This window comes from Trachypithecus francoisi, unplaced genomic scaffold, assembly GCF_009764315.1.
Source record: "Trachypithecus francoisi isolate TF-2019V2 unplaced genomic scaffold, Tfra_2.0 Contig01440, whole genome shotgun sequence".
In the NCBI taxonomy this organism is placed as follows: Eukaryota; Metazoa; Chordata; class Mammalia; order Primates; family Cercopithecidae; genus Trachypithecus; species Trachypithecus francoisi.
This window is the reverse complement of record NW_022681431.1, coordinates 30751544-30776996: the sequence shown is the minus strand read 5'-3', so window position 1 is coordinate 30776996 and position 25453 is coordinate 30751544. Positions and strand designations below refer to the sequence as shown.

General features: G+C 42.4%; 2 protein-coding genes across 7 annotated transcripts in view; one reads left to right on the top strand and one right to left on the bottom strand.

Annotated features, from left to right (window-relative positions):
* Nucleotides 1-1940: 1940 nt before the first annotated feature.
* SMIM19 (small integral membrane protein 19) lies at nucleotides 1941-15076 on the bottom strand. Of its 4 annotated transcripts, none has more exons than XM_033232510.1 (4): nucleotides 14952-15076; nucleotides 9829-9966; nucleotides 7635-7759; nucleotides 1941-3850 (listed from the first exon to the last, which is right to left on the bottom strand). In XM_033232510.1, the coding sequence occupies exons 2-4, from the start codon at nucleotides 9960-9962 to the stop codon at nucleotides 3786-3788; spliced, it is 324 nt and encodes a 107-aa protein (XP_033088401.1). In that variant the 5' UTR covers nucleotides 9963-9966; nucleotides 14952-15076; the 3' UTR covers nucleotides 1941-3785. The 4 variants fall into 4 exon arrangements, with proteins under 4 accessions (XP_033088401.1, XP_033088384.1, XP_033088391.1 ...); XM_033232493.1 differs by lacking the exon at nucleotides 14952-15076 and adding an exon at nucleotides 14425-14561; XM_033232500.1 differs by lacking the exon at nucleotides 14952-15076 and adding an exon at nucleotides 13766-14545.
* Nucleotides 14138-25453, top strand: part of SLC20A2 (solute carrier family 20 member 2) — a 132325-nt gene continuing 121009 nt past the window's right edge. Inside the window, exon 1 of one of the 3 annotated variants that reach the window (XM_033232442.1) lies at nucleotides 14138-14269. The gene's annotated coding sequence lies outside the window, so the exon portion shown is untranslated. Of the gene's footprint in view, nucleotides 14270-14418; nucleotides 14593-15131; nucleotides 15237-25453 lie in introns of those variants that run through there. The other 2 variants (XM_033232434.1, XM_033232452.1) reach the window with 2 other exon arrangements.

The window sequence follows — 25453 nt, the reverse complement described above, 5'->3', positions numbered from 1 at the left end:
ATACCATGTACATTTACTTGTTTTCTCATAGACATTTTACACTTACGTGGTTCATTTTCTCAAGAAATTCTGATTGCTGAGCCCAAAAGCATTTTGCAGTTAACACCACCAAATCAGCTGTAAACATTCTCAATTTCCTTTGACTAGTTTGAATTTTGTCAAAATATATATTCATAAAAACCCCAGAGATAGAGCCACTCTTTCCTAACAGTGAGACCTCTGTCACTTCTCCATTTGGAAGAAAAGAAACTCTGGAGCTAGAAGTATCACCCTGAAGGAGGTGAAAGCACAGTGCTCCTTCAGCATCAAAACCGGCGCCAGGGAGGGGCCTCCCCTTTGACTTACCCCACCTTCCAATCTGGATTGTGGAATGTTACTAACCTCCACAAATGGTCTTAGTTTTTTTACTATATCTAAATAAAATAAAGGTAAGGCTGGACGCAGTGGCTCATGCCTATAATCTCACTTCGGGAGGCCGAGGTGGGTGGATCACCTGAGGTCAGGAATTTGAGACCAGCCTGGCCAACATGGCGAAACCCCATCTCTATGAAAACTATACAAATTAGCCCAGTGTGGTGGCACATGCCAGTAATCCCAGCTACTCAGGAGGCTGAGGCAGGAGAATCACTTGAACCCAGGAGGCAGAGGTTGCAGTGAGCCGAGATGGCGCCACTGCACTCCAGCCTGGATGACAGAGTGAGACTCCGTCTCAAATAAAATAAAATAAAAGTAGCGGTTTCATTAGTATAAGGTCCAATGCTGAATGCTACTTATTTGGGGTTAGAGGTCAAAGAAAGTTTGCATGTCTGTTATGATGTGTAGGGTTCACCACTTTAGTTCTGGGTTCCTCATTCCCATTCTTAAATCCTCATTCAAGACCTGTCTCACTCACAGGCTTATGGGAGGATAAAGAGGGATGTAAATGGGAGAAGTGGGACATTTTTCCTGCTTTATAGCTTTGTCTAAGTTCGGCTCTGGCTTCATTAAGGAGCCAAGTGGGAAGTACAGGAGCACCAGCCCCTGCCCTCTGGTCCTCACTATTGTGAACATGTTGGAGGTTAGCTCAGTGCCCTTCCTATTTCCGTTAGTTTTCTGGCACCTCTTATTCTAGTTCTGCTATTAGAATAGCCTATGGAAGAGGATCACATACAGCAAGCACAGCGGAAACACTCTAGAACCAACCATTGAATGAATTACTTGGCTCTATACAATGTTCTTTTGTTCCTTCTCCCTTTATTTTCTAGGTTAAATTTATTCTTATATCATCTTAACATCTGAAACTATTTTTATTACTATTTTATCTTACTTTTAGTGAACACTTAAAATACTTCCGATGTTACAGCAGTTTTACCATAAACCTTGCATGTCGTTTTCCGATGAATCATGAGTAACTCAACCAGACACAGCATGAGGTCAACAGCAAACATCTGTGCCCTTGGAGACAGCCTTCTCCCCTTCACGCAGCTGCCTGGCATCAGCTAAACAGCCAGTTATTTAACACACTCAAGCTGTGCACCAGGGCAGACTGACCAGTGCTTACTGCTGAATATCTTACGCATTAAGAAGGGAAGATGAAACCAGAAGAATACAAGGGTTAATTACTAGCTTATTAGTCGTTCCATTTTTCTTCCAAAGAAAACAGTTCCGTTGAGCCTCAGGTGGATGTTGGGTAGAAGCAGGACAGCCAGACAGTGCCGCTTTGAAGTGTGGTTGCAGGGCTTGCATTCTCCCCAGTTCAGCTGTTGAAGCAGGGAAGAGACTTCAAAGCCAGCTTGCTGTTGTTCCTGCCAGTGGGGTGTGTGCAATTCCCATCGGTTTGCTTTAAGGAAAAAACGGAGAGGAATTCACCTCTCACTTACCAGGGTTTGATGCTCATCAAACAATCTACTAGTTTGTAGTTATGACCATCTCTATCTAGTGGACACAAAGAAAACAATTCATTTCATCGTGTGACTTATATTTATTTATGTACATTAATTTTACAAATCTGAGATAGCCAGTTTGTGTAATTTGTCGAGATTGTGCCACATGTCAGTGACAAGTAAACCACTCCTACTGCTGATTAAACTCGCTCATGGAAATATACAGTAGTTCTCCTAGGCAAAGGCAAGTTTCGAAGATTGTCCCCTTGCTGTTCTGCTACTACAACCCATAATTACAACTGTTTACAATCCTTTAGTCAGATTTAAATTCGATATATAGGCAGTGCGCTCAAACTCCTTTGTGAGTTAAGAATTATTCTATTTGGTCAATTCACTTTGTACAATACATACATTTTTGAACAACACATTTTTTAAAGTAAGTGCAATTTCCCTGAATGATTTTATTTGATCTAAACCTTAATTTTCACTTAAAATGTGTATTTTATTTCACAATAAGGGGAAAAGGAAGTAATACTTGAAGTCATTATTAAATTTTTTTTTTTTTTTTTCTGAGATGAAGTCTTGCTCTGTCGCCTAGGCTGGAATGCAGTGGCATGATCTCAGCTCATTGCAACCTCCACCTCTTAGATTCACGGAATTCTGCCTCAGCCTCCTGAGTGGCTGGGATTACAGGCGCAAGCCAGCACACCCTTCTAATTTTGTATTTTTAGTAGAGATGGGGTTTAACCACGTTGGCCAGGCTGGTCTCCAACTCCTGACTTCGTGATCCTCCCACCTTGGCCTCCCAAAGTGCTGGGATTTCAGGCATGAGCCACCATGCCCAGCCAACTAACTCTTATAATTGAAAATACCTCTAGTTCAAAAATGGATTCTTTTGACTTACGTGGACAATTAAACTTCCCCACTACTACCCAGTCAGTTTTTATTTAAATAAATATGAAAAATTAAGTAAAAACATTTCATTGTATAGTACAGAATGAGAAAAGATATGAAGCTCTTTGGGAAAGCTTAGCATGCCAAGTAAGCAGACGGCAACATTCGCCATTGGTAGTACTATTACCACAGAGTTGCCAACGCCAATATAGAGGCATCCATTTATTCAACAGCAGGGGCCCAGTATGGCCTAAAGTAGAGCTACCTGCTGGAAATGAAACTGGGGGATAAAAACAAACTCGCTCCTGGGAGCATAATGAGGAAAAAGTCTAGTTATAGAAAGCTTTTAAAATTAGCACAGGAGAATGCATCATGATGTAGATAGGACAGTCTACCATACAAGTTCTGAAGAAGCAAAGATCATTAATTAAAGAGCTGTTAACAGCATATTCAGGAGGCTGCAGCAGGAGAATCGTTTAAACCTGGGAGGTAGAAGTTGCAGTGAGCAGAGATCGTGCCACTGCACTCCAGCCTGGGTGACAGACTCTGTCTCCAAAAAAAAAAAAAAAAGCTGTTAACAATAAATTAATGTTATTGATCTGATCTGATACTTATCACTCACAGAATACAATCGAACAGGAAGTTATTCCAATGGTTGCATTTTTATTTTTTAATATTGTAAACGGCATAAACTCCAGGATTCCCACTTCCCAAGATGTGTTTTTATTTCTCACTGATTTTATCCTGAAGGAATCACAGGTCTTTGCAAGGTCAAGTCACCATCACTGGTTACGTATATCCTGGATATGTGCAGGCTCCCTGTGTCAAGGCCTTTTGTGCCATTTGTATTTACCTAACAATGACTTGGAGAGGCAATTTAAAAAAGCAAAACAATGCACAAAACAATTGGGGAAAAGTCACAAGTAAAATAATTTTATGCAGACAGAAATGTTTTTAAAGCTGTTCACGATTTAGTAGAAAGAATCAGGAGCTTGCAACAATTACTTCTGTTGCTCATTTTCTGAGGCTTCATTCCAATGAGAGCTGCACACTGTCAGCTTGGTTTTGTGGCTGCTGATAGTCGTACTTTCTTGCTATTCACAAAAACAACAAGAAAAAGAAGAGATAAAATTAATAAAACTGCAAAATGATTACTACTTAATATTATTAAATTACAGTCAAGTCATGATTCTCAATAAAGAATTAGTTTTTGTTTGTCTGTTTCAGAGATAGTCTCCCTCTGATGCCCAGGCTGTGGTGCAGTGGCACAATCACAGCTCACTGCAGCTTCAACCTATTGGGCTCAAGCAATCTTCCCACCTCAGCTTCCCAGGTAGCTGAGACCACAGACAGACACCACCACACCCAGCTAATTTTGTATTTTTTTGCAGAAATGGGGTCTCGCCATGTTGCCCAGGCTGGTCTTGAACTCCTGGCCTCAAGGGATCCTCTCGCCTCGGCCTCTTAAAGTGCTGGGATTACAGATACGAGCCACTGCACCCGGCTAAGTAATTAGTCTAGATTAAAACAATTTTGTTTCTTTGGAAAAGATGTATTACACTTCATGATCCTCTCATTTCTCAACACTGCTGATGCCAATTTTTATATGTTTATTATTATTCATGTATCAGGATTATTCAGAGCTTTAAAAATAAACATTAAGCTCTTAAAACTTCAAAATTATATTTATTTTTGAGACAGTGTCTCACTCTGTCACCAAGGTTGGAGTGCAGTGGTACAATCATGGCTCACTGCTGCTTTGACCTCCCAGGCTCAAACAATCCTGCCACCTCAGCCTCCCAAGTAGCTGGGACTACTGCCTGATATCACCACGCCTAGCTAATTTTTTGTATTTTTAGTAGAGACAGGGTTTCACCATGTCGCCCAGGCTGGTCTTGAACTCCTGGGCTCAAACGATCATTCTGCCTTGGCCTCCCAAAGTGCTGGGATTATAGATGTGTGCCATCATGCCTCATCTAAGCTCTTAAAATTAATGTTTTGTAATTTCTTCCTTTATTACCTGTCATTTCCATCTTAAAGTTAATAATAATGCTTTTGTCCACACCATAAGGAATTTGACTATATTTTAACTTATAAATCTAACAGGCTTATTGTTGATTAAACATATAATGTCTTCAATATAAAGAAGAAGAAAATTAAATATGCAATTCTGTCTTCTTTTTGTACTTCTAAGAAATGTTTCTTGAAGAAAAACTGTCTTAACCTGAAACTAGAGAAAATACAGGGCTAAAAATCTTTGTGTCATCCAATGCTTAGCTTTAAAACTTTCAGTCTCTTCTGAGTTCTTCTTGTTTTTTTGAGACGGAGTCTCACTCTGTTGCCCAGGCTGGAGCGCAGTGGTGCAATCTGGGCTCACTGCAAGCTCTGCCTCCTGGGTTCACGCCAATCTCCTGCCTCAGCCTCCCGAGTAGCTGGGACTACAGGTGCCCGCCACCCACCCTGCTCATTTTTTGTATTTTTAGTAGAGATGGGTTTTCACTGTGTTAGCCAGGATGGTCTTGATCTCCTGACCTCGTGATCCACCCGCCTTGGCCTCCCAAAGCACTGAGATTACAGGGGTGAGCCACCGCGCCTGGCCAATCTCTTCTAAATTTTTCACTAGCCAATAAGGAGATATTATTTGTTTATGCTACTTAGGGTAGATTCAGATTTTTGTAGCCCAAAGCGTACAACTTCAGGAGTCTTCTATTTAAAAAAAGAATTCTGTTGCCTGTTTCTTCTGGAAGCACCAGACTCTGTCAGGACAAGATATGTCACGAGCACTAAGGACCCTTTATGCTGGGATTTATTAAATGTGCAAATCCACACGTTCTCACTGCTTATAAGCATAATGGCTCCCAAAGATGTCCACATCTTGTCCTGTAATCTGTGCCTATGTAAGTTACCTCACAGGACAAAAGGGACTCTGAAGAAGTGATTAAGGTAGGGACCTTGACATGGGGAGATGACTCTGGATTATCTGCCCAATATAATCAGCTGGGCCCTTAAAATTACAGAGTTTTTTTCCTGCCTAAGTTCTGAGAGAAGGAGATGTAGACATGAAATAGTCAGAAAGATGCAATGCTTTGCAGATGGAGGAAGGGACTGTGACCCAAGGAGTGTGGATGGCCCTGAGAAGCTGGAGGAGGCAAAGACAGGGATTTTCCTTAGAGGCTCTAGAATAACAAAACCATGCAGGCACCCTGAAGTTAGCACAGTACAGCTGCTGTGGAGCTTCTAACCCACAGAACTGTAAGACAACATCTTTGTGTGGTTTAAGCCACTACATTTGTGGTAATTCGTTACAGCAGCAATAGAAAACTAATACACCTTGCAAACAGAAATTCGAATCGATTTTATATCATTCCCATCAAAAAAGAAATAAACTGTGGGTTTATAATGTATCTGCTGTGTTACTGAGCATATTACTGACAGTGGATAACTTGTTTTGCATATGTGTCAATAAAAACTTAGTTCTTTACTTAGAATTTTTCATACAGAGCTCCTGGCTCTGTACTCTTGTGTGTGTGGTGTGTGTGTGTGTGTGTGTGTGTGTGTGAGATGAAGCTTCACTCTTGTCGCCCAGGCTGGAGTGTAATGGTGTGATCTCTGCTCACTGCAACCTCTGCCTCCTGGGTTCAAGCAATTCTCCTGCCTCAGCCTCCTAAGTAGTTGGGATTACAGGTGCCCACCACCACGTTCAGCTAATTTTTCTACTTTTAGTAAAGATGGGGTTTCACCACGTTGGCTGGCTGGTCTCAAACTCCTAACCTCAAGTGATCCGCCCGTCTCAGCCTCCCAAAGTGCTAGGATTACAGGCGTGAGCCACCATGCCTGGTCCCTGTACAGGCTCTGTACTTTTTTTTTTTTAGCAATACTTATGTTTCTTTAAAATAATTTTTTTAATGTGGTAAAATACACATAATATAAACTTCACCGTTTTAACCATTTTTAAGTGTACAGTTCAGTGGTATTACATGTACCCACATTGCTGTGACCATCACCACCATCTATCCACAGAGCTCTTCTCATCGTCCCCAACTGAACTCTGGACCCATTAAACTCCCTATTCCCCTCTTCTGCAGCCCCTGGCAACCACCATTCTACTTTGTATCTCTATGATTTGCCTCACGTAAATGAAATAATCCAATATTTGTTCTGTTGTGACTGTCTTATTTCACTTAGGATACCATCTTCGAGGTTCATTCACGTCATGTGTCAGAATGGACTTCCTTTTTTCTTTTTTTGAGACGGAGTCTTGCTCTGTCGCCCAGGCTAGAGTCCAGTGGCGTGATCTCAGGTCACTGCAACCTCCGCCTCCCGGGTTCAACCGATTCTCCTGCCTCAGCCTCCCAAGTAGCTGGGATTACAGGCACCCACCAATGCGCCCAGCTAACTTTTGTATTTTTGGTAGAGACAGGGTTTCGCCATCTTGGCCAACCTGGTCTTGAACTCCTGACCTTGTGATTCACCCACCTCGGTCTCCCAAAGTGCTGAGATTGTAGGTGTGAGCCACTGCTCCCAGCCAGAATGTCCTTCCTTTTAAGGGCTGAACAACATTCCATTGGACGCACCACACTTTGTTTATTCATTCATCTGCTGAGGACATGTGGGTGATTTCCACCTTTTGACTATAGTGAATAATGCTGCTATGTTGAATTAAGTTATATGCCTTATTTTGAGCCAGTATCATATGCAAATGGCATAAAATACAAAAGGAACAAAGGATAAGTATCTGAAAAGCATATTAAACATCTGAAAAAAGCACTAAGTTTTCATCACTTACGATTTCTAATAACATTTTGCTAAATGAACTCAATTCCAGAAAATCTATTTTAAACATGCATATATGTATCTTTCAGCACAGAATACACTTACAAATGGAATACATTTCCAGTTGTTGTCTCAAACGGATCTTGCTTATTGTGTCATAAAAGTTGGGCTCTGACAAAGTTTCCTCTGTTGGTGGCACGCTGAATATCCTCATAATTCTCCTTTTGTTCCTAAACACAAAATCCACACAGAAGAGATGTTTGTATTAATGTCTATAGAGTTGTAATATGCTTATGATCCTGGTCATCAGAAGCTGTGGCAAAAGGACTTAAATGACAACAAGCCCATTTTACTTTCTATTTTGTCTTTGAGAGCTGCTTCCTTGGCTCAAAGTATTATTTCTTTCACTAAAAAGTATGAGGCTGTAAGTGAGAAAAGTAAGTAGCTGAACACATCCAATTAACACAACAAAGTGAAGTTCCTCCATTGTGATTCTCCTCAATCCCCAAAAGCCAAATATCCTATGAGAAAATCACAAACAAGAAAACAGCTGATTTTTCCTCCCTTTCACGTCATCCAGATAAAGCTAAATGACTGGGCTGGAGAATAAACTGAATGTGAGCAGACCTTAATTTTAGAAAGTAATGAATAAACATATTTCTTAAATACAATAGCATGGCCTTAGTGGAGACATCTTTTTAAAATTAAGAACAGCGTGCCTCCGCTTTTAAAAGAAACATGGGGAGGCAGTGGTGGCTTAGAGGAAAGTGGTCACCTGCCAGGTGATCAGTGATGGTCAGGGAGCCTCCTCTCACCACCCCTAGAGTTCATGAGCCAACAGGCCAGCTGCTCCAGGAGGGTTCAGCTGAGATCTGGGTGCAAGTGGGGGCTCTGAATAATTCCTCAGGCCAAACTTAAATTACTTCTGGATTACTAATTACCTTGAACTCTCAAATGCCTTTTTACCTTGGGAGAGGATACCTGTAAAGCATGTGTCTGCAGAAGTATCCAAATCTAACACTGCTCTTCCTCTTTTTAAAGCATCCCGCACCTCCCCTTTTACTGTACTTCTGGGAAAGGAGCCAGGGAATGTGGAAAAGCAGTTAAATTAAGCTACAACATCTGGAATTAAGGCAGGAAATATTCATTGAAGATTTACACTATACGGCACACCAAGGACCCAAAAGTAAAAGACAAAAAAGACATGTTGTGGAATGGACAAACAAGTAATCAGATAAGACTAACGCTGTTTAATAAGTGCTATGATACAGTCATGCACAAAAAACAAGGAAAAGCTTATACTGGCTGAAGGGAGATTTGCTGAATACATAGGAGTCAGTGTTTCTGCATTCAGGGACTTAAGCCAAAACAATGTGCTCAATGAAGGGTGACAATGAACCCAGGCTGGATGATAAAATTGGGCTATATCAGAAATTACAGAATTGAGAGTTTAGTGCAGCTGGCCTGGGGGCTAAGAGTGGTATTTAACTCTCCATTTCTTAAAGCAATGGATTTTTTTTTTGTTTTTGTGACGGAGTCTTACTTTGTCGCCCAGGCTGGAGTGCAGCTGCACGATCTTGGCTCACTGCATCCTCCTCCTGGGTTCAAGTGATTCGCCTGCCTCAGCCTCCCAAGTAGCTGGGATTACAGGCTGGTGCCATCATGCCCAGCTAATTTTTGTATTTTTAGTAGAGACGGGGTTTCACCATGTTGGCCAGGCTGGTCTTGAACTCCTGACCTCAGGAGATTCACCTGCCTCAGCCTCCCAAAGTGCTGGGATTACAGGTGTGAGTCACCATGTCTGGTCAGTAATGGGGTTTTCAGAGCCAAACCTTGGCCACCAATGCTTGAGACCAGAGTAGACAGTGTCTTTCAGCACTAGAACAAAAATTATAATGAAATTTATTTTATTTATTTATTTTTTGAGGTGGAGTCTCGCTCTGTCACCAGGCTGGAGTGCAGTGGTGCGATCTCGGCTCATGGCAACCTCTAACTCCCTGGTTCAAGTGATTCTCCTGCCTCAGCCTCCCAAGTAGCTGGGATTACAGGCACGTGCCACCACGTCCAGCTACTTTTTGTATTTTTAGTAGAGACAGGGTTTCACCATGTTGGCCAGGATTGTCTCAATTTCCTGACCTCGTGATCCGCCCACCTTGGCCTCCCAAAGTGCTGGGATTACAGGTGTGAGCCACTGCGCCCAGCCTGATGCAATTACTTTTACATATTCATTTCACATTTCTTAAACTTGCAAAACTTGTAAATGCACAGTTTTTATCTACCCTGAGAAACAAAAATTTACCTTTTGGCATACATGAAGAGACCGAAGCTAACAAGGATAACTATCAAGTAAACATTGGTGGCTTCATTCCAGGCTTCGTGAACAGTATAATCAATAGAACCATCGTCACCCATCACTCCATAACCCCCAGCCATGGGGCTGTAAGAGAGAAAAGAAAGTAGGGTTTCTTTTAATTAATGATGGTAGCACTGTCTGGAGAAGGGTTGGCAAACATATGGCCTACTGGCCAAATCCAGTCCACTGCCTGTTTGTGTGCGGCCCATGAGCCAAGAATGGGATTTACATTTCTAAGTGGCACATTTTAAATGGTGCAGTTGGCCCTCTCTATCTGACAGTTCTGCATCCGCATAGTCAACCGTGAAAGGAAAATATTTGCAAAAAAACCCACAAATTTTAAAAAATACATTATACCAACTATTAACATAGCATTTACATTGTACTAGGTATTATAAGTGCTTAGAGATGATTTAAAGTACACAGAGGATGTGCTTAGGTTATATGCAAATACTATGCCATTTTATATCGGGACTTGGGCATCTATGGATTTTGATATCTGAGGGGGTCCTGGCACCAATCTCCCGAATACCAAGGACTGCACCCACACAATATTGATTTTGTTTCAAAGTCCACAAAACCTAAAATATTTACAATCTGGCCCCTTAAGAAACTTGGGATAAAAAATAATATTACTAAAAGGACTGAGCTTGAAATGTTATTGCAGCTTCCAAATTGTAACACCCAGAGGAAAGTAACAGAATACTTTAAAACAGAGACTTTGCTGGTGCCTGTAATCCCAGCACTCTGGGAGGCTGAGGTGGGCGATCACCTGAGGTCAGGAGTTCAAGACCAGCCTGGCTAACATGGTGAAACCCTATTTCTACTAAAAATACAAAAAATTAGCTGGGCATGATGGCGGGTGCCTGTATTTCCAGTTACCCGGGAGGACGAGGCAGAAGAATCGCTTGAACCTGCGAGGCGGAGGTTGCAGTGAGCCGAGATCGCGCCATTGCACTGCAGCCTGGGTGACAGAATGGGACTCTATTCAAAAAACAAAAACAAAAAACAGAGAGACTCAACACCTGGCTGTGCTGCTACAAAAGTGTTGCACAGCAGCCTAGCAAGGATGTGACAGCCAGAACACGGCTCTCTCACCCCGCATGCCTCCCATACTGGGAAAGGTTTGGAGCTTTATCTAGTTTTGGCCTGCTGGACAAATTTGGTTGAAAGCAGCTATGGGATGAAAAGATACATTTTGCTATTGACACAGCTGTGACATCTACCCTAGGAAATGCATTCTTTGGACATTCCCACAGAAAGTTAGAGTGGTCACAGCAAGTGCATCAAACAGCAAGTAAAAGTAATGACTTCTTTGTGTTTGAGAAGCTCACTGAATTTTTCCTTAAAGAGAAAGTTCCTCCCTTGTGTTGGGACATAAAAGGTAAGTCTAAGTAAAATGACCTAATACGTAAAGAAAATCCAGAAGTATTGTTTTAGACACTCTATATACAGGAGAAAAATGGACAAATATAGGTGATAGCTGCACTGTAGTTTCTGAGAATCAGTCATTTTCTAATACCAAGAAAAAGAGTCTAAAAAGTTGTTCGGTGATTTTTTCTACGCTGCCTACAATAATGAAGGCATTGCAAAAATTCTTCCACTAAAATGTCTTGCAGGAGTCCATGCTGTAAGCCTCCAAAGTGTTCATTAGTATAGATTTGGCCAGCTAGTTATAACATATGTACTGAGGGCAGAGTTCTTTCTTCTAGCTTGCCTCTATATAAGAAGAATGCAATTTCAGGAGAGGTCTGTTCCTAAGCCACGTGGCATGTTTTTGCCTTTCTGACAACTTGTCTTTGTCAAAAGTTTGGGGACATACTGTACTCCTTTAGAATAAAGTGAGTATCATGAACAGCCATTTAACTTCAACTCTTCACACTGAAGGCAGGAGTGATTTCACGAAAATAACTATGGGTGTCTGCTGAATATAAAGATTGGTCTCGTGAAAATTAGCCAGGAACAATAAAAACAGAACTTAAATTGTAAACATTTGTAGATGCACTATGTAAATATTATTTAAACACTAGACTAAACCCAATTCCTAGATACTGAAGACTGGCTGTGGATTTTTTTTGAGTGAGAGGTACAGAGGTATTTGGCATATTGACAGTTTGAATTCTTATTCCTCAAAACTAAATTCCAGAGTTCCTCTGAATGTAACTTTATGGTTTATAGTAAGTAATCAGCCTACTTTAGACATGGAAACTTTTGGAAGCCCAGACACTATAACTGTCTGTATAATTTATGGAATCTCAAACTTCGTTGGTGCCGAAGTGTAAAATAGCAACCACCACCACCGTGTTTGGCAAAATAAAGATGACTTTATGTGTCTTGATTTGAGATGCTGCAGAAGCCCCAGGACAATTATGCAGCAAGGGAGGCAGCTTTCAGGATTGAGAGTTATTAACAAATTAGGCAAGAAACGGGGAGCCATACAGCACTGGCCACTAGAACATTTCATGGGTGTCATTTATCTGACAAATTACAAAATGTTTCCTATTTTCTAATGACAAAATGGATCAGAATCAGGTTAATTTCTTGCTTTAATTTTTCGCAAGATTCTGGTAATGTGCCACATGAAATGTATAATCATGTACCACAGTATATGGTATATTCCTACTCAAAGCGCTACTTCCTCCTGCCCCAAATATGCAGGTCTTTAATTACACTTAGGAAAAAATTTCCAATTACTGCTGACACAGAACGGTAAAATTTTAACATGAATTATACAACCTATATTATACAACATGATTGGTATGTCATGAGGTCACTCTTCTGTGCTTCCAGGGACATGCACTTGAGTTATTTTTAGGAGTGTAGTTGTGAAAGATTTGCAGAGGGGAGGCCTTTCCCTCCCAGTCCTCAATCATAATCAATGGCATGACTTTGTAAGGCTGCCAGGAGTAAGGAGTGCTGTGGTCCTGAGTCACAGTACAGACCCACAGCCCACATGCAGCCTGAACTATGACCCCGTCCCCTCCTTCTCGGCATGCCACAGTGTAACCAAGTGTACACACATACACCTGTTGCCCGCTTACTGCATACCACCACAGCCTTCCTCTGGAATCTAAAGCAAGATACCTTTTTTCACATTTTCCTGTAATGTAATGCTTGAACTATTTCAGTAAGGAGAGGCTAGGATGGGCTGAATTAAGTTCCAAGTAAATATGTGTATCTAAAGTTGCCAGTATATGACAACTAGGAGTTGGTTTTAGGTTGCCAAACTTTTAGGATGAGAACTACGTTTTCTTTTCTTTCTTTCTTTTTTTTTTTTTTTTAAAAAAAACAAGGTCTCGCTCTGCCACCCAGGCTGGAGGGCAGTGGTGCGATCTCGGCTCACTGCAACCTCCACCTCCCGGAATCGAGGGATTCTCCTGCCTCAGCCTCCCAGGTAGTTGGGAATACAGGCAAGTGCTACCATGCCTGGGTAATTTTTTTTTGTTTTTTAAAGTCGGGGGAGTGGGGGTCCTCTCACTATACTGCCCAGGCTGGTTTCAAAACTCCTGAGCTCAGGCAATCTGCCCGCCTCAGCCTCCCAAAGTGCTGGATTACAGGCGTGAGCCACCATGTCCAGCTGAGAACTACTTCTTCTACGGACTAGGTCACTGTATCATAAGCTTTAAAATCTGTGTCGTGATTTTGGGTTCCTCATGCCACGTCTAGGTGGTTCTAAAACTGACCACCGCTTGTCATCGTGCATTCATGTTACCATTTTTGTCTCTCACTTAGAACTTTGTTACTTTGACACAAATTCACATTGGAACCACTTAGTTCCTAGAGTCCCTTACAACAAAATCCTCTGCATCAATAAATGAGATTTCTTTCTCTCATCCCTCTGAAACACTAAAGGCTTGGCATCCTGAAGCAGAAGGGTACATACAAGCTCACAGGCCTTCACCCAACATCGAGGAAAGCAATTCACAGGTGCTGGGCAGTCCACAGAGTCACTGAATCATCCCAACAACCCTGCTGGGCGGCACTAAAGCTCCATGTTACAGGAAAAGAAGCTGGGGTGGCGGCAGTGGTTATATAACTTGCCCAAAGCCACACGGGCCAGGGCGTGGAGCTGTTACACACACGACTCCCAAATCTGAACTCTTCCAGCCTTGGCCCCGATCCTGCGAGACCTGCTCCTTCCGGAAGAAAGTCAAGTGGAGCAGGGAGAAAATGTAATCCTCTCCCAGGAAGCTGGCCGGGTCCCGGGGCGGCCAGGCTAGGGACGTTTCCGCCGCCCGCAGGCTGCGCGTGATTCAGCCTCAACCCTCCCGCTGAGCCCCCGCCGCCCTGGCAGATGGGCCGCCGCGACTGGGCCGTGTGCATTTCCGGAAACGGGCGACTGGCTGCTCCACGCGACGCCGAGGAGCTCCGCTCCCGGACCGGGCAGGTGCTCGGAGCTTCGGGGACCGCATGGGACCTGGGGCGGGCGGGCAGCGACCCCCCCTTACTCCCGCGTCCGGGGCGGGGCGGGCGGCGCGGGGCGGGGCCGGGTGACGCGGCCCCGCCGGGGACTTGGAGGCGCGGGGACGCGGGGCCACTCACGCTGCCAGCTCCAGAAGCGGCACGTGGCCAGCGCTGCTCCGCTCCGGGGCTCTTTCCCCCTGAGTCGGGGCCGGGCGCGCGGGAACCGGTTACCGAGCGGACCTGGACGCCCTCTGCCTTCGTCATTTCCTGCCGGCCGATCGGTTTCCGGATGAAACGAGGAGTCAGGTCTTTTTTTTTTTTTTTTTTTTTTTTTTTTCTTCCCCCACCTTTCCCCTTTTCAGTTTTTTGAGCCGGAGAGACGCAGCTGCGGTCCCGGTGCCGCCCCCGGGCGCGTGAGTGGAGCCGGGCTCCTTTCCCCTCCCCCGCCGCGACCCCCGCCCGGGCTGCGCGCGCCGCCCCCCGCAAGCCCCTGGCCCGGACTCCCGGGCTCCCGCGGGTGGGGGCCGGGCTGGCGGGCGCCGGCGGGGCTAGAGGCGGCGGCGGGTTGCGTCCCCCGCGCCTGCTGGCCCACGTGGACCTGGCCGTCGCTTGCAGTGCGGCGCCTTTGCGAAAACTCGACGGAAGTGTCAGGGACCCGGCATTACCTGCGAATGCCCGGCGCCTCCTGCTCCGCTGTGCGCGCGTGGGGCGGGACTCGGCGGGGGAGGGGTCGTGTATGTTGTCCCACCTAGCGCGATGAAGCTGGGCAGCGCAGAGGATTTCTTTTTTGGTCTTGAGGGCATAGAGTCCCTTTTCATATTCACGTGTACTCTTAAGAAAGCGTCTGTTATCCAAACTGGCTTTCCATTCTCCCCGTCCTAAATGGTGCGTGGCTGACACCGTAGTGTTTTCAAAACTGGATTTGGCCAGGATGCTATAGCATTGTCAGTGTAAGTGCCTTTTGGCTATTTTTATTTAATTGTGTAGTGACTTGACAGACGTGTTTCCCAGCTTGACATAGGTAATGAATTTGCATAGGATTTCAGCATCAGTATGGAAGTGATCGGATGTCAGTGGTTGGTGCCACCTTGCAAATAAATGGCCACTGGTCCACGTAGTTCGTCTTTACAGTACATTTTGAGCAAGTTCTCTAGGACCAGCTGACTGGTAATTATAAGTCACAGGAAACCCTGCAGAGATGAGAGCTAACATTGAACACTTAACAAGTTTTCTATTCTTTGTTTCATCTGTTACAGTTAAACTCACTTTTGTCTAGGGTAAGACCATTACTTCACGCAATAACATACTAGCTTAATGTACGGTGTTTATGTGTATTTATATATAGTGTATATATAATCATATATATAATTGTATAACATTTAGTTTGACTCTAAAGTTGGAAAATTAGGAAAATAACAGGTGATGTTGAGTACTGATTATTTGCGTGGCCTGTGCCAAATGGTGTGCGTGCTTTATGTCACTTAATCTCATAAGATTTGAATACGTGAGTTTGATTTCAGTGTGTCCACATGTGAAACGTGTACATTATTGTTACTGTTTTGTTTTTTTGAGACGGGGTTTTGCTCTTATTGTCCAGGCTGGAGTTCAATGGCACTGTCTTGACTCACTGGGACCTCCGCCTCCCGGGTTCAAGCGATTCTCCTGCCTTAGCCTCCCAGGTAGCTGGGATTACAGGCGCCTGCCACCACGCCCATCTAAGTTTTGTATTTTTTTAGTAAAGACGGGGTTTCACCATGTTGGCTAGGCTGGTCTCGAACTCCAGACCTCAGGTGATCCGCCTGCCTTGACCTCCCAAAATGCTGGGATTACAGGCGTGAGCCACAGCCACCGCTCCGGCAAACGTGTACATTAAATGCTTGTTTCTGCTTTTGTAAAATAAGAGTGTTGGCAATATAAAATGTTACCCATAGAGTAAATTAATGTGTTGTTTCAAGTTGGAATGTGGCTTTAAAAATTCATAAAAGTACAATTAGTCTCTTTATTTAGGTGCTGAATAGTTTCCAAAGCCCCGTGTCTCTTATTTATCAAAGTTTCCATTATATAACATTGTCACCCAGTGAACAGGCTATGCTAGGACACTGGAAAAAGGTAAATATTGAGAAAGCCCTAATGGTCCTTTGTTAAATGGCCCCTCTTTCCATATTTAATTTCTAAGTGACATTCCTAATTAAGGGTAAACAAACATAATGAAACAAGACTAATTTTCCAATACCAAACTAAAAAAAAAAAAAAAAAAAAACAGTGGACTGGCTATTTGTTGATGAGTCTAGCGCAGTTTTACTGGGCATTTGAATGTTAAGGATGTTATTTACGTTGTAGGTAGTTGTGAAAGATTTGTGTGTCTAAGTTTTTGGTTTGCCTTTAAATGTCTTGAACATATGCTTAGTATTGAGTACAGTACTTTGTGCATTAATAGTAAGTTTTTGATTGGATTTAATTGAATCGTTTTGGCTTCCTTACTTTTATTTTGAAGATAGAATTTAATGATTTGTGTAGGCATAACAGTTCCAATTAACAATGATTCTGAGATGAGCGTAGGGTTTATCTTAACAGTTCACATTTTCTTGGGAGTTGAAAGGACTGGAGAGTTGGATGTGTGTCTTCTTTGTGATTAAAAAAGCATGTGGAACTTAGCTATCAGAAGATTCTGGTGGTCCATCTTTGGGAAGAGGAAAAGATTAAGAATGCTTTGCTAGTCAGTATTTACAAGAGGGTTTCTTAAAGTCATTTTCTTTGGGGAGGGGAGGAGTTGAGAGTTGTCATCAATGGAAAGATCTTAGAATGAAAAAGATGTACATGTTTTCTTTTGGAGTGAATTTGTGACTGGAGATGGGGTTTCACCATGTTAGCCAGGATGGTCTCGATCTCCTGACCTCATGATCTGCCTGCCTCAGCCTCCCAAAGTGCTGGGATTACGGGTGTGAGCCACCGTGCCCGGCCTATGTGCTGTTTAAAGATGGCACTGATTTAGAATACAGTATATTACAGTACATGAAAAAATTTTGGAATTTCTGTATGTTTGTCACTGTTGGAAAGCCCTACGGCTGAGTGTAATAACAGCATTGGCTCCTGTTCATAAGGCATTTACATGATGTGTTTCCTATGACAGGAAGACAAGCCTTTCTCATTCCTTCAAAATTTGGCTCTCAGATGGAGTGCCCTTTAAGCTCCCTGAATGCAGAGACTTCTTCTGTTTCACTCATTGTCTTTTCCCTGGGGCCTATAACAGAACCTGGCAAACAGTGCTACGTAAACCTTTGTAGCATGAGCACGTTCCCTGGGGAATCCTCTTTCCACTTTTCACTAGTGAAGATTCCACCTGCCTTTAGGTGCAGGGCCACTCCAGCCTGACTTTCTCTGCAATCTGCAGCCCACAATGACTCTTTGAACATTTACTGTGTATACCACACACTGTGACAGTTAATCTTTTATAGCTTTATATTGATACATGAATGTTTCATGTATTTTGTTTCCTCACCCAAAATATAAGCTCTTCAATGCTATGGGATGTCCTATTTTTGAGAATTGCCTTGGTATCCGGTATAATATATAATGTATAATGTTATATATACATATAATATATTATTACATCTATTACATATAATATTACATCTATTATATATAATAATATATATTGCATATATTACATATGTAATATATATATATATAATGTAATATATAATATATAGAGAGAGAGTAGGTTTATATTTACCTATTAAATGAATGTTACTGTAGGGAAACATCAAAAGATTCAAAATGTTAGGTAATATTTTAGTTAGGCAAACCTAGTGTACACATGTGAAACAGTACTAGAATTTGGAGCTAAATAAGAGTTAATACTTATGTTGTGCTTAAAATGTGAACCTCACAACAATCCTTTGAAGTAGGTACAATTATTTCCTCATTTTTCAGAGGAAGAAATGGAGACACAGCAAAGTAATTAAGTTTCTTGCTCAAGATTGTACCGGAAATCATAAGGAGGCAGTCTGGCTCCAGGGGCAGTGTGGTTTCTCTGGGGATATTTACTTTATACTTCGAAGGGAGATCTAAGCACTACTTTTGCAGCTGTAAGAGATGCTCTTTTAAAAGTTTGAAAATAGCCTAAGAGATTGCAGTGTCTCTAAACTGCAGAAGGAATGCTGGATTTTCTATAGAGAGGACATTGATAATGGAATGGTTAAGGGGACATTATATATTGAAATGACTAAAGATGGGGGAGAGAAATTGAAGTTTGAATCTCAAAGCTGAGGATTATAATTCTTTATAGATGCTGAATTCTAGAACAGTGATTCACCAGGACATAGGACAATGACTGCTTGTTACTAATTTAGTATCAAAAAACTTACGCCAAATAAAATAATATTGAATGACACTAGATATCTTACTGCATTTCTTTTTTTAAATGCTTACCAGATTTGATGCCCTAGTGGTAGTAATTTACCTTAATGTGGGTATTACTAAAGGTTTCCTATACACTTCTGTCCATTTGCTTTGTCTTTTTGTGAAAAAAAAAATTTTTTTTTTTTTGAGACAGGTTCTCACTCTGTCGTCCGGATTAGAGTGCAGTAGTGTGATCTCACTGCAGCCTCTGCCTCAAGCAATTCTCCCACCTCAGCCTCCAGAGTAGCTGGGGCTACAGGCACGCACCGCTGTGCTCAACTAATTTTTGAATTTTGTGTAGAGATGAGGTCTCACTGTACTGCCCAAGCCGGTCTTGAACTCCTGGGCTCAAACAACCCTCCTCCTCAGCCTCCCAAAGTATTGGGTATGTCAGTGAGCCATTGTGCCTGGCCTTTTTGTATAATTTATTTTTTTTTAGACGGGATCTGGCTTTGTCGCCCGGGCCAGAGTGCAGCAGCGCGATCTCGCCTCACTGCAGCCTCTGCCTGCTGGGTTCAAGCGATTCTTCTGCCTCAGCCTTCTGAGTAGTTGTGATTACAGGCACTTGCCACCACACCGGCTAATTTTTGTATTTTTAATAGAAGACAGGCTTTCACCATGTTGGCCAGGCTGGTCTCAAACTCCTGACCTCAGGTGATCCACCCACCTTGGCCTCCTAAAGTGCTAGGATTACAGGTGTGAGCCACCATGCCCAGCCTTTTTGTAGAATCTTGATCCACTTTTTCAGGTTGTATTGAGCAATAGAGAACACTGTTGGGGTCAGGAGGTCTCTTCAAACCAAGTAATACTTTGGTGGAAAAAAATGTAAAATTGTGTGGTTGATTTGGTGACATACCTGGAATAAAGTCATTTTGAAGCTGTTTAGAATTAGATGAGGGCCTACAAATTTCAGCAAGATGAAGAACAGTGGTATTTCTCTGAAAGCCCCAGTATGTCTCCCTTTTGTTGGGAGCTGACAGTATGATTTTGGGGGGCATTGGGCATCAACGGTCACTGAATCTAAATGGCTCCACAGATAGGGGAGTATATACATCACCATACCAGCTGTCCAGGAATCAGGAGGAAGTACCCTTGAATGAAGCATGGGCTGCAAGCCTGGTTAGCAGCCAGGGAGGACACACACACACGTTGCAGGTACAGTATTCTGTATTATACAGATTGTTTCCACTGGGAAGGATGTCATGTCATTTATCTTGAGAGTAGCTTCAGAATTTGAGTCAGTGATGAAATGATGTGCTGCTTTCGTTATGCTCCCGTAAGAACATTATGTATTTTGGGATGGCCTGCATAAAAGAAACTTGTGATAATGAATATTGACCTACACGTTGTGTTCTGTTTAAGTATCTGAGGAAGTAATTTGGAAAACTTGAGTTAAAATAATCTATATTGAAGTTTTTATCCAATTTGCACGTTAGCCCTAATCTTCATTTCAGGCTCTTCCCTGAATGGAAAACTTATAGGGAAAGAGAGAGTAATACACTGATTAATTTATTTTTAGCCTACAAAGCTAGGATAATTTAATGAAATCTCTACTAGCCCCATGTTATGAATTTTAGGGTTGGAGAGCTGGATTCTGGACATGATCTATTCTTTAGGAATGTACAGCAGAATGACCCAGGGTTTATGCTGAAAGTAACACTTAACCCTTGAGATGCAGATTTGGTAGAGCTGCTGCCACAGGCCCTGGACATCAGTATTAAACCATCCTTAAGTGATTCTGGTGCCTCTTTTCCCGTAAGAAGAACCAGTCCTGTATTTTATATTTAAGAAGACCTGGGCGGCCGGGCGCGGTGGCTCAAGCCTGTAATCCCAGCACTTTGGGAGGCCGAGACGGGCGGATCACGAGGTCAGGAGATCGAGACCATCCTGGCTAACATGGTGAAACCCCGTCTCTACTAAAAATACAAAAAACTAGCCGGGCGAGGTGGCGGGCGCCTGTAGTCCCAGCTACTCGGGAGGCTGAGGCAGGAGAATGGTGTGAACCCGGGAGGCGGAGGTTGCAGTGAGCCGAGATTGAGCCACTGCACTCCAGTCTGGGCCACAGAGTGAGACTCCGCCTCAAAAAAAAAAAAAAAAAAAGAAGACCTGGGCAAACAAATGACTTGCCTAGATTTGGTTCAGTGGTACGAAGATTTAATCACCAGATAATACAGTTTCAGAATCCTATGGCTGGAAGAAGTTTACCAAGTCATCAATTCAGTAGTTCATCTTACAGCGGATTGTAAACCATGCTTGTCAATTATTTGCAGTACTTTTATTGTATACCCTGTGATGCCCTTTTAAGTTTTTTTGAAAATATTGTATACTTAAAACTGAAGTAAAACATTAAAATTTCTTATTAGAATTATTTTTCAGTCTTAGCTGAAATATAATATTGTATGAAAATTTACACTGCATTATTAGTTTTTTTTTTTTAATCTAGTTGATTTTCAACTTTTCTTTTTTAAAGGCATCTCCTTGGAAACAATGCCATCTTTGAATGTGAGAGATAAACCTAGTTTCAGCATATCTGCAGCAGAGACCAGTGCATCAGGCTTATTCCCACAGGAAGCCGCCTAAAGCCTGTGGCGCGGCAACCTTTCCAGGACTAAATAATAATGTGTCAGATGCCTGTGAGTGGACTGCCTGGCCAAATGACTCATGAAGATATTCACGGAAGAATAGTCAAAAACCAAAGAAAAGGCACATTATAGAAGCACCTTCAATTCCATCGAGGATTTTTGAGCAGCTAAAGAAGAAAGTTCTGAAAATATGAGTGACAGTTCTCCAGCATGTTTTTTTAGTTGTTTCTTACATTATCTTTGTTAACCCATCCGCTTTTGTGTATATTATTTGAGTTATTTTCCACTACTGCAATGGCTAATAATTTACTTAGGCCCAGAGTTTTACTCTGTGTGGACAGAAACACAGGAGGTACCAACAGTGGGAGAACAAATAGGAACAGTTCACTGGGATGTTGGTCCCCAGAAATTGGCTTTCATTGAATAATTCCTAAAGGGTGTGGTGTGCTGAATTGCTTTTTCATGGTGATGTGCTGCTTCTTGTTCATACCCATATGACTTTAATTTCACCTTCCTTTATCTACTCCCAGCCTCAGTATATGCCTACTTTTTTTTGAATAATTTTTGGCACTAAAGATCTGATTACCATATTTTTTCAATTTAAAAATTATATCTTCACAAATAGACCTTTGGTATAGTTGCGTTTTACCCTAGGTTATTTTCTAGGATCAAGAATAGAACAATTTCTGTTCTTTCCAGCATTATCCTTTACTAATCATATGTTCTTGTTCAGTGTTTTGTTGTTCTCATATTCTAGGTGAAAATGAAGGGTAATCTCTATATTCTATTTTCAGTTTTCTGGGAGATCAGAAAAACATGGGTAATAGAGATGTATGGAAAATTTACAAGGTCTCTTAACCATTGTGTTAAACTTGCATTAAGCTTCTTTTTTTTAACAATATTGATGTCAGTGTTACCTCTTCTTTCCTTTTTATTTATTTTTTATTTATTTATTTATTTAGAGACAGAGTCTCATTCTGTCTCTCGGACTGGTTGGAGTGCGATGATGCAATCATGGCTTACTGCAACCTCTGCCTCCCAGGTACAAGTAATTCTCGTGCCTTGGGCTCACGAGTAGCTGGGATATTTAGTAGAGACCAGGCTTCACCATATTGGCTAGGTTGGTCTTGAACTCCCAACCTGAGGTGATCCACCCACCCCAGCCTCCCAAAGTGTTGGGATTACAGGCGTGAGCCACCATGCCTGGCCCCTTTTGTTGTTTTGAGGGGCAGGCAGTAAGAAGCAGGGATTTCTTCAAATGCTAGTAAGCACAAAGAGAGAGAGGAAGAAGTTTTTGTAATTAACAAATGAACAGGGCCGGGCATGGTGGTGTGAGAGGCCGAGGTGGGCGGATCACAAGGTCAGTAGTTCGAGCCCAGCCTGAGCAACATGGTGAAACCCTGCCTCTACTAGAAATACAAAAATTAGCCAGGCATGGTGGTACACGCCTGTGATCCCAGCTAGTCAGGAGGCTGAGGCAGGAGAATCACTTGAACCTGGGAGGTGGAGGTTGCAGTGAGCTGAGATCATGCCACTGCATTCCAGCCTGGGCGACAGAGCGAGACTCCGTCTCAAAAAAAAGAAAAAAAAAAGAACAGTCGATCATTAAGGCCATTACTGTGCATGGACAGTTTTTTTGAGATGGAGTCTTACCCTGTTGCCCAGGCTGGAGTGTGATGACGCAGTCTCAGTAAACATAAACCTGCTCTGCAACCTCCACCTCCTGGGCTCAAGCGATTCTTGTGCTTCAGCCTCCCAAGTAGCTGGGATCACAGGCATGCGCCACCACGCCCAGCTAATTTTTGTATTTTTAGTAGAGATGGGGTTTTACCATGTTGGTCAGGCTGGTCTTGAACTCCTGGCCTCAAGTGATGCACCTGCCTCACCCTCCCAAAGGCTGGGATTATAGGTGTGAGCCACTGCAGCTGGCCTAATCGACACATTTTTAGTAAGTAGTTTGTTGATTAGAATGAACAGCACTTGCCATGTCATTGTTTTTAGCTATTATGGCTAAGTCAACCTCATCAACAATGTTTTCTTCTATAAATTGAGGACAATTTTTACTTTTATGAATGAAGTCTTAACGCAGCAGGGAGAAGTATAAACAAAGGAACATATTTTTAATTTAATGAAGCAAAATTCCATACATCATTTTAAAAATAGTGTTTCTTTCCATGATAGGCCTCTTCTGCATCATTCTTTTAGCTTCCTTCTGCCCTGTTTATCACTTGGTCCCACTTTTATATTTTTCCTCTTCAGTCCAGAATTTCTTGTTTAGTTTCTTGTATTTTGCCTACTCCCTCCCTTCTCCATGATTCAGCCTAGTCTTTCCACCCTCTCTGGACTTGGGTGTGCCTGTTTCCTCTGGGCCACCTCATCTTTTGCTGCTGTTAGCCCTCCCGCCTGCTCACCTGCCACTTCACCCTCGCCTGTGGTCCACTCGCATCCCACTCAGCCCGGTCAGTCCTGCTCCGTTCTCCACTGCTTCGGTTTCCCATGTGTTTTTATCTAGCTCTGGTCCCTTCTCGTCTCCACATTTGTTTTGTTTTCTTTCTGTGCTTGTTAGTCCTTGTGCACTTGGTCCTTGAGCTCTTTTTCTGTTAATAGGTATTACTAGATGGATTTGTTGTCTGCCTTTACATAAAACACACATCCTTACTGTGCATTTCCTGGGTAGCCAGGATGAATCAATTTTTATTAACTTTCCTTCCAACATTGAGCTTCCTGTGTTTTCTACTTCTAAGAATTAGATTAGTATTCTAGAAGACTAATACTACTTTAAAGACAGTCAAGATAGTCATATGCTACCATTTCAGCCCTTTATTCTAGAGTTTGTGACATTTCTCACTCCCTTGAAAGATTAAAGAACACCCAAAGCAAGTTTGGGGTGGAGGTGGGGAAGGGCAGGAAGAGAAAGGTAAGTGTTATAAAAGGACTCATTGTTAATTTCTAGAAATCTGAAAGCAGAAGCTTTAACATTTTTTAGATAAAAGATCCCTGAAAAGAATAAAAAGTATCCGTATTTCTGTTAACTAGCTTTAGTATTGGGTCATTTGTAGTTTACATTATCCTTTAAGTTTTAAGACCTTCAGTGTTTAACAAAGCAGAGACTGGCCAGGCACAGTGCCTCACACCTGTAATCCCAGCACTTTGGGAGGCCGAGGTGGGCGGATCACAAGGTCAGGAGATTGAAACCATCTTGGCCAACATGGTGAAACCCTGTCTCTACTGAAAATACAAAAAAAATTAGCTGGGCCTGTGGCGGGCACTTGTAATGCCAGCTACTGGGGAGGCTGAGGCAGGAGAATTGCTTAAACCCGGGAGGTGGAGGTTGCAATGAGCTGAGATCACACCACTGCACTCCAGCCTGGGTGACAGCGAGACTCTGTCTCAAAAAAAAAAAAAAAAAAAAATAGAGACTTAATCTTGTAAATACTCATTTTATTTTTGAGAGGCTCGATGTCTCCTTAAATATTAACCTGTGGCATTTTGTAATTATATTGTAATAGTGTCAGAATGCCATTAACAACTAACCCTTTTCGTTTCTTGTGTGGGAAAGCTCATAAATTATGTGGTCTTGCCCCTCTGGACCCTGTAGTTGTAGCATAGTGAAAATGGAGCTTTTGGTAAAACTTTATATTATGCTATTGACTCACATTGTCTCATATTTTTCTTTTATACTTCTGTATTCTATGAATATGGTGCTGTCCTGTCATTGAATTATTATAATGTATGTGAACTGCTGGAGGTAGACTGATGTGAGTGCAGTTCTTCAACTTAAAAACCTTTATATATCACATTTGTGGTGTTTAAGATATAAGAACAGCCCTACAAAGAGGGGATGATTGTATTGAATAATTCTTTCTGCTGAGCCTGCCTTAATTGTGAGGGTGGTGGTTTGGGTATCTTGGAGCTAAAAGAATGGCTAAGAGTCCACTAATGGTCCTGTAGTGTTTACTATCCCTGAGCAGTTAGTAAAGAATGGCCGCAAAGCCACAGTGAGGCTACTAACAAGGAACTTACGTAGGTGTGCCAGGTCCAGCCTGTGTTCTGGAACTATAGAGATGAATAAGGTATGGTCCTTTCTCTCTGGAGGGTCACAATTGAATAGGGAATATTAATACATGAATGATTGCAGTACAGTGTGGCAAATGCTAAAATATATGCATGTAGCAGCTATTACA

Excerpts from the sequence above, each read along its gene's own strand:
- SMIM19 (XM_033232487.1), bottom strand. The coding sequence starts at position 14,205 with ATGCACACGGCCCAGTCGCGGCGGCCCATCTGCCAGGGCGGCGGGGGC. Across the intron at positions 9,967-13,975 it reads CCAAGGCTGGAAGAGTTCAG|CCCCATGGCTGGGGGTTATG; the intron begins ATTTGGGAGTCG and ends TCTCTCTTACAG. Across the intron at positions 3,851-7,634 it reads ACTGGAAATGTATTCCATTT|CAAGAAAGTACGACTATCAG; the intron begins GTAAGTGTATTC and ends TTTTGTGAATAG.